This window comes from Chroicocephalus ridibundus, chromosome 4 (assembly GCF_963924245.1).
Source record: "Chroicocephalus ridibundus chromosome 4, bChrRid1.1, whole genome shotgun sequence".
Taxonomy (NCBI): Eukaryota; Metazoa; Chordata; class Aves; order Charadriiformes; family Laridae; genus Chroicocephalus; species Chroicocephalus ridibundus.
Genome location: NC_086287.1, coordinates 78,359,615 through 78,372,181, shown reverse-complemented (window position 1 = coordinate 78,372,181; position 12,567 = coordinate 78,359,615). Strand labels below are relative to the sequence as shown.

The following is a 12,567-nucleotide window of genomic DNA, read 5'->3' as shown; positions in this document are numbered from 1 at the left end:
TTCTGGAGGGCTCGGGAACAGCCCAGGAGCAGGAGAACAGGCCCAACCCGCCCCAGCTGCTATGGTCAACAAGAGCACTGGACAGAACAAAGTCTTTTTATGGCCCTGTATTGCTGAGTATGGTCAAGGTAATACATACCTATCACGTCCGTTATGAGTTTTAAAAAAAAAAACCAAACCAACATCAATTTTCATTTACAAAGATTTAGCCCACAGAATATAGGGAACTATATGGGTTTTTACTGCAGGCATGCTGTCTGGCTCCCTTTCCGAGCTACTCTCAATAACGCACTTTCAAAATATCCTGATGGCTGCCAGATGTGGGTCCTATAGTTGAAATACAGACAAGCAATTCCTTCTAAATGCCGTAGTTCACCCCGGCCAACACAACGGTCTTTCAACTCTCGATGCCAGTGTCAATTGTGTAACACATTTTTGAACTTCATCAGCACTTGGGGTGCACATGATGCTGATGGATATGGGCTTCCAAGTCCATTCCCAAAATTAAAATTCTGTGTTTATAAAGCCCGACTGCTTCTTCACAAGAGGTCTGCTCACACACAGAATAGCATTGCGCTGTACATTAACAACCACGTTTACCTTCCTGAATCCACCAATATTAAGCCCTTAACCATTTGCCAACTACCTTAGGGAACTGAATAATAGCGTATTATTGTTTGCTGTGTAACAGTGACAACACGTGTCATCATTCATACAGAGTACGCCTGCACATGATCCAGAACACCGGCAAGTGCTTGGTCAGGCTACACCACCAAGGAATCACACAGATCTTCTGAGAGGTCAATTAAAACTGATAGATGACACAAGTCTACATCACCGTGCTTCGACAGACAACAGAACCGCACCTACCATATGCAATCCATTGCTGTGGATGACGCCGTCTTGCTCCACGAGATTTCGGGATATCGTAATAGAGGGAAGATCCAAGCTCTGGGGGGGAAACTGAGGTGTAAATTCATTTCCTTGCGCAGGCAGCTGGTCACCAAGGCCCTGGAAGGGCAGCAGTATATCTGCCATCCCCAGCGCGGGGTCTGACTCGGGCGGGGGAGTAATGGGTGGGATTTCAAACTCCTCGTCCCCAAGGCTCGGCGTGTGGAACGTCTGCTAGAGAAGCACAGGACAAGGCAAACCACGTCAGGGCACGCTGCTCTCAGCAACCACCTCCGGACCTGCGGTCCAAATCTGGTTTGGTTCTTAAATGCAAACTCTATACGCAACCAAATTTTTAAAGTTTCATATGCTGATGGGGTTTGTGGATCATTCTGATTAAAGATTTAAGTCTCATTATCATATGGCTTTAATGGAGTATCAGTATTAACAGTTTTTTAATGCGTACTTAATTAGCAACATCTGTCTTTGTTGTTAGTCTGCATATCAGCTACATTGGATTTGGCTGTATAACAAATTGCCACTTTATTGATATGTTAGTAAAATAGCACAAACAGCTTACATTATTCTCATGCTTCATAAAATACTGACAATTTTGTAGTGCGCACACAACATTAGTTCAGCACTGACCATTTCACATCTTTTCTTTCCTTTTTGTCCACTAATAAACACAAACTATTATAATTCTGGTCTTTTTATTTCTTTTCTTTTCCGTCCCAAAAGTACGATGCCCCCTTTTAAAGAAGGGCTGTAATTTGGAGGAGAGACACGTCTAAAAGAGCGCAGGCGATTACAGCAGCTTCCAGGGCTTTCAGAAGCCAGCCAGCTTTGTTTGAACAGTAGGTTTGTTACGAACTAAACACCTGTTAAGATGCCTTGAGCAAAAACATTTACCGCCAGTTATCTGCAGGGTTTGTGCGTGTTCGTACGGGTGCATGCGTCTGTCAAAGATAATCTTTATTCAAGTAGAGTCTATATCTGGCCTCAACACTGCTGACTTTTATTTGGGAAACAAATGAGCTACGCTTATTTAAATTTCTTGCGAGCTAAATTAACTTTCATCTTTTATTTCAGGTCCACTGCTGCTTAATAATAGAAACTCAGTGCTTGAAATTAGGCCATTTTAAATGTACCCAAATCAGGACTGTCTTGATCAAATCGGGCAGTTGGCAATCCTAAAATAGGCACTTTTGTCTTGTTCCGGACATGCAAGGCTGCTCTGGGATTTGTTTGTTTGCATTAGTTCAGGATTCGGGGGGGGGGGGGGAGGGGGCTGGGGAGGGGATTGTTTTATGTATTATTTACATTGTTTGAAAGAGTGACTTAATGCCAGTTAATTTAAAAATGATATGTTCAGTGAAAGATCTCATTAACTGCTGCAAATTGTCATCCTTCAAACTGTTAATGATGATATAAATTAATAACCGCTTGAGAGAAGATGGAAACTGAAACACAAGAAAAACCTCCGCTTGCCTATAGAACCTGTCAGCTGTCATTATTGGTCTCACACCAGAAATGATGAGGTCCCAGCCTGCTGCAGTCTGCAGCACCGTCAGGCTCTGCTGAGACTCTCCCCATCTCCCTCCATCTGCAAGGCTGTAACTTCACGCTGGACGGAAAGCCGGGCCTGGACGAGGGAGACGTTTGACTTCCCCGCTGCTGTACGACAAAAGGTGTGAATTTTTCTTCCCGTGAACCCCTTAAGCTCACAAACACAAAGGATGGATTGGCCAGGAGAAGTGGTTGGCTAATGAACATAACCCTATGGCTGCATTTGCAGTTATTTTGGCACTAATGTGGTCTAGTAACAGATGCAACTGTAATTTGTGACTCATTTGCTACCCCATTACTGCTTAATGAAATCTAACATATCACATTAACAATACGAATAAACACTCATTCTTGATATGTGGCATTTGGCTGTTTTCATTACCACTGTAATTAACACTTGAAATATTATTTCAATAAATATTTAAGGTGCTTTAAAATGGGTCGTAGTAATCATGACATGGAGACAGAAAACATAAAGCAAACGCGTGGTTTCTAAGCCTGAATGTGCTCTAGGATTACACTCTTAAGGCATTATTTACAGGAATAAAATGGGCTTTAGCTCAGCAGTGCTCAGGCCCAAAATCATAGCGAGAAAGCTACATTCACGTTAATGTAAAAACACTGTAATTAAATACATTGTAATGCAGTAATTGCAAAGCCAGGTTCACGCTTTAATGCGAACACTAACACTTAATCATATTTTTATTCCTTGTTCAAGCAAAAGGGTTCAGTGAAATCAGTATTATTATAGTACATTCGAACCTCTCTTTACTTGACATATTTATGAGATAGGAGTAATTATAAGAACTGGATCTTTTTTCCTCGTCTAACAGAATAACTCTAGGACAGCTGTGTAAATATATAACACAATATAATAATATAATAATAAAATATTTTACTTAGAAAAGTAGCATTCATCTTAATACTTACAGCCTATTACAAGTGGGAGAGTAAATTGATTAATACCTTAACATTTTTTAAATGTGAATTTAATTCTCACAATATAACTTGTCCAAATACGTATACATGTTTTTTAAAAAACACATAACGGACCTAAGACTGAGGATAAAATAGATGTAATCTAAGAAGAGAGAAAGCCCCTTAGTGAAATAGTCGTAAATCCAAATCACTGGGCTATTCAGTCTGTTAAAAGAGCCTGAATAGTATGCAATTTGGGATTGCAGGAAGGTGCTGTTACCACCAAAAGATGGCATAACGTTTGTGGGATTTATCTTACCAATCACACTTTTTAATTGTGATTTTATTAACTTTTCAAATATTTATATCTTACACATTTTTTTAAAAAAAACGTGTGCATGGTTAAATGCCATCTGTACTGAAATGTTCAAAACATTTGTTCCTTTTGATAAAAATGCAAATCTGGAGAACTGTTGTATCAACATATAACAGCCAATGTCTGACACGGTGAATTATCACAGCTGGAATTAAATTGTCTCTGAACAGCTGCTGGCAGCAGAGCTTTCATCAATGTTTGATTCAAATGTAGGAAAGAAATTCTACAGAAAGAAACATCATGTTGTCATTACAGATGGGGTTTGTGTTCATTATCACAAATAACACTGGAGCTAGTGCCAAACAATATTCCCTTATCTAAGCAGTCTTGCTGGGTAAAAAGAGATGGTGACCATTGTACAAATGATCATAAAATACGACTCTTGATTCTAACCTCCGTGTTTATTGTTACACCTTTCTGCCTATTTTCTCCAAGATCACTTTTTAAAAAGTGCACAAGAATACCTGCGACTGAATCGCCACTTTACGACATGTAAAATCAAGGCTGCCTAGTTTTCTAACCTTTCCTCACGTGGAGAAGATAATTTATGGCGGGCACCCTATATAAATATCTAGTTGTTCTTCTCCGTATCGCTATGCACATTACTAGACAGCGCGTCTTGCACTTTCCATCCCTCCCTTTGGAATAGGAGCCGTTGAGGTTTTAGTGATGAGCAAAAAGTGTTTCTGTCTAGAGCTGGGGTCAGGATTAGCATGTTGATGGTCTATGAACTGCTGCAAGGCGGCACCACTGTAAGAAATACCCGGGGACCACCATTGCCATCCCTTTCTCCTGTTTCCATGCTCAAAGGCACATCAAACCTCCACAGGCCAGCAGCCTCCATCGGCCCGGCCCCCGGGCTGCCCTTTCAGGCAACAAAGTCGATTTTGGTTTTCTAACTTCTATGGGTATTAAGAACCCAAATTCAAATGTTTGTATCTATAACAGAAATTAGCACATTAGCTAGAAAGGACTATTACTAAGCTTGCTTTCAAAGTGTACACCTACTGTGCTTTTTATTTGTTTCCTTCTGTTTATAATTTTTTTCATACATAAAGCAGATTTGTTTCTATTGACATGCTATGTAAGTAACAGCCTTATGGACAGCTAAATTGACTAGTAATGGAGAGCTGTCAGGTTATTTTCTTTCTCATTAAAGTCTTTATTTTGTGCTCCATAAAACACACAGAAATTCGTCACTTCACTTTTCATCCATTCAAAGTCTGTTAAATTATCACAGCAAACAGAAGAATATGGGCATAGATAAAAAAGAAAAACATCTACCTCATTTGCAGCAAGAAATGCATTGTTTGCCTCTGCCATGTTCATGTAGTTGTTATTGTTTCCAAACTGAAAGAAAAACAAATATTTGGATTTTAATGCATGCCACAATAAACTTTTCTTTACCCCATCACTGGCATAGAAAACAGTTGAAAAAAACCAACAAAACCAAAACAACAAACAGATAAGAGGTAATTTTGCAGATGTTCTTTGAAGTCAGAACTAGATTGGATTCAGCATTATTATCATTACATACTCTGCATCCCCAGGTCTGCACATGGAATAAATCCAAGTGCGGCTCTTCAACTTTCTTTGTCCATGTAGCAAAGCCACCCCACAGTCCTAGAGGTGACTTTGGAAATTAAGTGTCCATTAGAAAGAGACTGTTCTCCAGAAAAGACATTTAGACTCTACTACATCTTTCCTGACACACGTTATAGTATTTCTGCAGATGATCCTGATCCGGAGGATTGCTGCAGCTGGAAGTAGCTGGCGTATTACTATTCCGAGTAGACCGTGTTTTAAAGACATGAAGGTCAACAAGGGGAAGAACGAGAATCTGCAGCGTTGTTCTTAAAATCCCATTCTTTCCACAAAATTAAAAAGCCAAACAATCCCCCTTTGTCAATCTTTCATTCCGGCTGAGCTCCCACGCCCCCAGTGAATGTTAACACCAGAAGATTTTGCAAATCGGAGGAGCTGTATCACAGCGAGACCCTGAGATCTACCCAGGGTGGCGTGGGCCAAGTGCCCGCTTGCTCCCACTGAGGTGCAACTCCTCTCACACACGAGTGATCTGAAAGGATCCTCTCAGATGCCACAGTCATTTCCTCCAAATTCTCAAGTGTGAACATTTGTTGAAGATAACTACTCTCTCTCTTTTTTTTTTTTTTTTTTTTTTTTCAGACGGAGCATATAAAAGAAAGAGATTATCAGCATTTGGTTAATTGGCACTAGTGTGCCTTATTCCCTAAATGGCACTTCCAAAAAGCAGGTAGTCTGGTAACTATTTCTGCATGTGTTCCTGGAGCAGGCAGGCATCTAGAGTCTTTGCTTCAAGGAACAAATACCACACATGTCACGCAGCTACCACTAAGACACTAAATCACAGGCTTTCACATTTTCGCATTTCTATTATCAGGCAGACCGCAAAGTAGGAGTATCAAAGGAGAGAAAAGTCCCTGTGCTCTCCCTACAACACCCTGCCACATCACTGTGCTACAGCCATACCAAGCACTCTTCCCTTAACTCCCATTTTCGAGTTCTGTAAAGCAAATTTTTTCAGGAAGGCTTTGTTTTATCTTGCCAACTCTTGGTGGACCTTCCTCCCCAAAACCACAACAGCAAACACCACCACCACCAGCATAAGCTCTGCAACAAGTGCATGAGGATGGGCAACCACACGCTCGCACAGATTGTTCTTTGCAGGAAACTCTGTTGTGCCTTCAGAGCAGCTGAACCTGTCCTGAAAGGAAAACCACTTTGCTCCAGCTCCATTCGCTACTGCAGTACTTGGTGTCTGACTGTTTTTAGCAGGGAAGCGTTTCAGAGCCTGACTCTCTCCAGTTCCTCCAGCATGCTAGAGCAGTGGAGAGGCCAGAGCCATCCTTTCAAGAAAGGCTCTTTCCCTGAAAACTCCAAAATCCGTTTCTGAAAGTAAGACCAAATGTTAAAAGGAGGAAAAAAGAAAAAAAAAAAAAAAAAAAGAGGAGGAAACTACAGTGATAGAGGATGAAAAAAGGAAGATGAACACAAAGAATCAGAGCCTCATGTACCTGATGAACGGTCTGACTGACAGAACAGAACATCAACGAAATCAGGAGACAATCATGGGGAGGAAGGAATGAGAGTCCTCACTCTGAAGTATCAAATTCCATTTGTGTACTATCACGCTGAATCTTTCAACCTATAACACATGTTTAGCAACAGAGGCCTTGACACAATATGTGGGCTGCCTCATAGCTATTAAAACTCTGTTATCCCCAGCTATGCAGATACTCAAGTAATGTCACCCATTTTTTAAAAGCCCAGATGTCACCCATTTTTGGAGATTAAAAAATTCAAATAAAATTGCACATTCAAATGACTGTTTTGGCACATAAGGCTATGTGTGTGCGGATTTGTTGTACAAAGACATCATACTTCAGCACAACAGTGAGATCGACGGGATGGATTTTTTTCATGTCAGTTAGTGGCAAACTAAGAAGCATTTACATGAAAAACTCCAATGGCTCCAATAGAGCTGTTCTTTCCACAGTAACAAAAAAAGTGAAATCGGGTTTTCAAATTACACCTAAGCGCAAAGGTACAATAGGCGAATATAGCTCTAACACTGGGTAAATAAATAGGAACAAACCCTATCCTATTTTAATGAGCTTTAGCATCCTAGGGGCTCCAGTGCCTCAACATGGAAATGTAGCTGATTTTTACCTTGAAGAGTAAAATTCTACATTGTTTTGATCTACATGTATTCCTCACACCACAACCACTGCCGTTCTGATTGCCAAGTGGTTTTCTTCCTTTTTGTTCTATTAAAGTAAAACAAAGGGGAAAGTGACAACATAATTTTCCATTTTATTAAGACTGTGGAAGCAAATGATGTAACGAGGAATGTCAAAGCTAAAAGTTACAAGAACATATCCTAAGATTCATTCTGCTCTTGAGATACAATATTTAAGACCCTATTGTGTATGACTCACGCACTGATGTCAGAACGTGGCATATTTAGACTTTTGTTAGTATGGATCATAACTAATATTATTTAAATTTATGGTTTTTGTCTCTGAATTAGAAATCCATTGAAGGCACACAACAATTATCAGTATTTCTAAGATTAAAATTCCTTATTATCTAACGGTACCTATAACAACAAAAGAAAATAAAATGGTTATTATCTTAAGGACCTAAACAATTCAAAAAACAAATTAAGCTTAGAGTGAAATAAGAACTGGGTTAGAAATCCTCTTCTGAACAGTTAGTCTGCGAATGTAATTACTGAAGAAACTACAGCTAATCAGCTGTGAATTGTATCCATTAATTAGTATTTGCCCTGGAGAAATGAGAAAAATCAGTAACAATGTTAACACTGCAATGCACTGATGAGTACTGAAACACAGGGCCCTCAGCATTTAGTCAAGCAGGTGGCTCCAATGGTCCAAGTAATTTAAAAAGCTCTCACCTGAAGTGCAGAGCTGGAATTACAAAGCACTTCTTGCATATCTTTGTATCTATATAAGGCTATAATTAATGGCTTTTAATTTAGAAACACTTTGTGATCAGCTGGGAACAGTTATAAATCATTCTAAATAGAACAAGGGGTTCTTGTCTATTTTAGTAAAATAATTTGGGAAAGATGCTTTTTGTGAAATGACTCTTGTTGCAGTCAACATTTTTCTCCATTTATTTTCTAAAGGATCCCTTGCTCAGACCCCTCAAACATCTCGGAGCATTCCCATAGGTGACAGCGGACGTTCCAATTCAAGGTGAGATCCATCACTTTGCTCTGCCCAGGTATACTTCTGTGGGGTCCCACCTCTTGGATTTCCCTGGGACAGAAGGAGAGTAAGATGCAGCACCTAGCCCAGCATTCTTTTTGCTTCGTGCTGGCGTTGGGATGCTTTACACATTACTTAGCCATAGCAATTAGTAGCTTTTGCATAAACTTTTGCATAAACTTTTGCATCTAAAGATCTCTGTAACTACAAAAGGATAAAGTCTTTTCAGCTTCCTCTGGCAACACATACCATTGCATCACAAACTTTTTGTTTCCTTTAATTTCAGGAGTTCAACAGACTCCATCTTAACTCTATTAAACTCCATCTTAGCTATATTAAGCATGAGTACCACAACTCACTGCCACAGCACACCAACGGAAACCACGCACATACGCTGATATCGTGAAAGGGATTGCAAACAAACAAAACCTCTTTGGAACTTTTTGTGAATCACAGCTTTCATTCTTCATGCAAATCATTGCATTAAAACGACGACAGTTCAGTTGTCTCCTCATTTATGTTGCAAGGGCACTTGAGTCTTGGCCCTACTAACATCTGTAAGGACCAACATGAAGACTGTAATGAGAGCGACTGGACGTTTGCTTACTGATACGTTGTACAAAGAATGCTAAGAAAATTGATTATTTATAAAATAGCTTGTTGAAGCTCTTCTCTTAGCTTTGACTACCGAACCTGAGGCCCAACATCTAGCCTTATTCACCTTTTCTAGGAAGGGTGTGTATTGGCAGGGCTAAGGGAAAAGTCATGCCCCCTATTCCTTCCCCAGCGCACGCCCCAGTGAAGACCAAATAAACCCCTGCCCAGGACTGGGGCTATAAAAACTGTATCACTGCCCCACTTCTACAAGCTCTGCGTTTTCATAGACCATCCTAGGCCAGACATTACGATACCTGTTTGCGAATCAAGGGATTAGCCACTCTGAATCAGCACGATACAATGCTACATGTGCTTTCAAGCTACCCTTTGCATTCACCAAAGCTTAAATATTGGTGGGTTACAAAAGCTGAGACTAACTATCAGTTGTGTTAAGAAAGAAGTTCACGATGAACATCACGGAAAACCTTGGCAGTTCAGGATAAAAATCAGTGATTAAATGTCCAGAGTCCTAAAAAAAAAATCTTCAGAAAAATCTCAAAAAGTTAAATAGTGGCTACTGTCTGAGCTCTTCTTTTGCAACTGTGATGAGTCAAAAGCCACAGCAGGAAACAAAACAAGCAACAGAGAAGTTTACACCACAAATCCATAATATTTAAAAAAAGCATAAAAAGTAAAGCAAATAACTAATTTTGAAGGTGTTACGGACACACAATAACATTTTGAACCTATAAAAGTTAACGGGAATTTTGCTACTGATTTTAATGTAGAAATTATTTTACTTACAGGACTCAGTCATTAGTATTTATTACAACTACATTTCTGTCTGTAAATCGACTCAATTATCGTGCAACTCTAATCCAAAAAACATTAGAATTCACACCCACTATTCATTTCCTGAAAAGTGCAAATACTTAAGTAACTTACAACCAGACATAGAGGAGCCCAGACTTTTATCTGAGCTTCTCAATGGAACAAAAATGATTTTTTAAAATACTAGTATTTTAATGCTCAAGAGTGACATTACATTCACCAGGCAAATATGTTAGATTTTCTAAATAATTCTTTTTATAATATTGCTGCTTAATTTAATAGTGAAACCACAAGCAAGAAGAAACCATTGGAAGGGTTATTGTTCCAGCAAAGAATACTATCAAAACCACGGAATGTGAATAAATGTCCCAAATGAAAAATTCAAGCAAACTATACCCAGCACAGGAATGAAACACATTTTACCATCTTCTCCTAACTAATCCAGAGACTTACATTTTGCTTAAAAGGAATGATTGCAATTCTGTACTCAAAGAATACATATCATATATCTGAGAATAAAAAAAAAATAAATAGAGTTATTACAGAATCTACTCCCCCGTCTTTTTTTTTTTTAAATTAATTTTATTAAAGAAAGCCATATCCCAACCCTTACTGCAAAACACAATTCAGACTTAGTTATCATGGCACTAGCATTTCTTTCAAAATTATTAGTTAATGTTTAGTCAAAATACACATTTAAAGTTTCTCGGGACACTATCTCCAGACAAAATTCTCACCGGCTCAATGCTGAACTACTGCCTGCAGAACTAGCTCTGCACTAGTTCTGTCACAGCACTACATATCCGCTTGCGTATCTATTTTACATAGTTACACGTCCAAATTCTGTCATTTCTGATGCCAGTTTATTGCTTATGGAAAATGGCAGCCTCAACTGATCACACTTCCAGTATTTCTGCAATAAAATTAGAAGCCATATTTTTTAAAACATGGCCATTAATAAAATAATTCTTTTACGGTGCGAGCATGCTCCTATTTTTTATATAGAATAATATCTACTTGCACAAATATATATTATGGCAAGGATCTCAGTTCTATCTTCATATTTGGCAAATTAATTCCTCTGAGGTTACACTATCCTTATGAGTAAAAAGAAAGATAACGATCCCAAAAGATGTAATTACAGACCAAAACTAAATTACTTTGCAGGTCTAAGTACTGTATCTTAATAATTTCACCGGAGAACATCTTCACTGCATTTGGGCAGATTTGATTTTGCTGCCTGACCAATAATTACAGCTCTGGCAAATACAATGTCTGATAAGGACATCAATTAAGAATGAGCATTGTGTTATTTAAAAAAAAAAAAAAAATTCATCATGTTCACAGCCTGTCTGATTGAATGAAATGCCAAATTAAATTAATGGAGATTGCTAAGTCTAGCTGGCTGGTGGGGAACCATGCAGAAAGTGGGACAGCATAGACAATAAACTGTCTGTAATTAAAAGATGAGAAGCTGGACTAATGCTACTTCAGCCTGATTACTCCAAACAAAACAATATACACTAAAATTATTCTGGCACCAGAAGTAGATGGCATGGGAGGAGGGCTGGGAGAGGGGGCTTTTTCTTTTTTTTTGTTTTTTTAAATAGTATCAACTACCACAATCTATGAGCACCAGTGTCCTCATCAGATGTATTAAATTAAATATTGGGTTTTCTCATCAGGAAACACAATGGATTTTCCCAATGAACATAAAAATAACAGACGAGAATTCTCCAATCACGTCTGTTCTAGATGGATATCCAGCTAATCTCTGTAGAGCCTTTACTTTTAAGTATGATGTGTTCCTAGCAGGAGCAGAGTGTTCTTTTCTGGAAGAGCAGGTCCTTCATGACGGTTTCAATACTTCAGAAGCAGTAGGTGGTATTCATATTATTTTATAAAATACAAGTATTCTGTTTTATTTTTGCTACTAGAAACAACGAAGCAGATTTTAGCGGCTGGTTCACAGACAAAGACCACTAAAGTTGTTAGGGATTTATAGAGTTAGAATGATACATTGTTATAATGAATGAAGCATCTTTTGAAACATGAATTTTAAAACCCTGTAAAGAAAGACGCAATTTCATCTCAGAATGAATGCAAAATGGTACCCTCGACTTTTAACACGACACAGCTCCCCGTAGAAATGTCTATATTCCTCTGGCAGGGTGCTAACATTTTAGAAGAAATATCACGCGCTGCCAGGTGCAAGAAGTATTATTTACCATAAACAACGTGCAGCCATTGGAGGTTAAGGATTGAGCCACTGAGTATAAAGGCGATGGAGAGTTGGACCAGATGCCATCAAAAGGCTGTCCGTTTGGGTCAGCCTTTGACCAAATGTCAGGGAGCAGATAATGCATCCAAGTTACCTCAGATCAAACCGCTATGTGCGTGCGTGCACAAGGGTACGGATACATGCACAGAGACAATGCTTTCGGCAGCAAAACGTGAAGTACTGAACCACTAGGTAACATGTATTATATATGCCAAGTTTATAATTGAGCCTTTCCATTCACACTCTTACAGCAAATTTACGATTAGCGATTATTGTAGGACAGTACAATAGGAATCAGCTTTCTGAGACAGACTACAGTATTATTCTTA

At 38.9% G+C, this 12,567-nt stretch overlaps 1 protein-coding gene across 2 annotated transcripts in view; it reads right to left on the bottom strand.

The window, feature by feature from the left end:
• TOX3 (TOX high mobility group box family member 3) overlaps window positions 1-12,567 on the bottom strand; it is a 78,436-nt gene that overhangs the window by 20,771 nt on the left and 45,098 nt on the right. The window contains exons 2-3 of one of the 2 annotated variants that reach the window (XM_063334350.1): window positions 5,039-5,104; window positions 871-1,125 (exon numbers count right to left, since the gene is read on the bottom strand). In XM_063334350.1, coding sequence (XP_063190420.1) covers window positions 871-1,125; window positions 5,039-5,104 — 321 coding nt within the window. The remainder of the gene's footprint in view (window positions 1-870; window positions 1,126-5,038; window positions 5,105-12,567) is intronic. The other variant, XM_063334351.1, reaches the window with a different exon arrangement.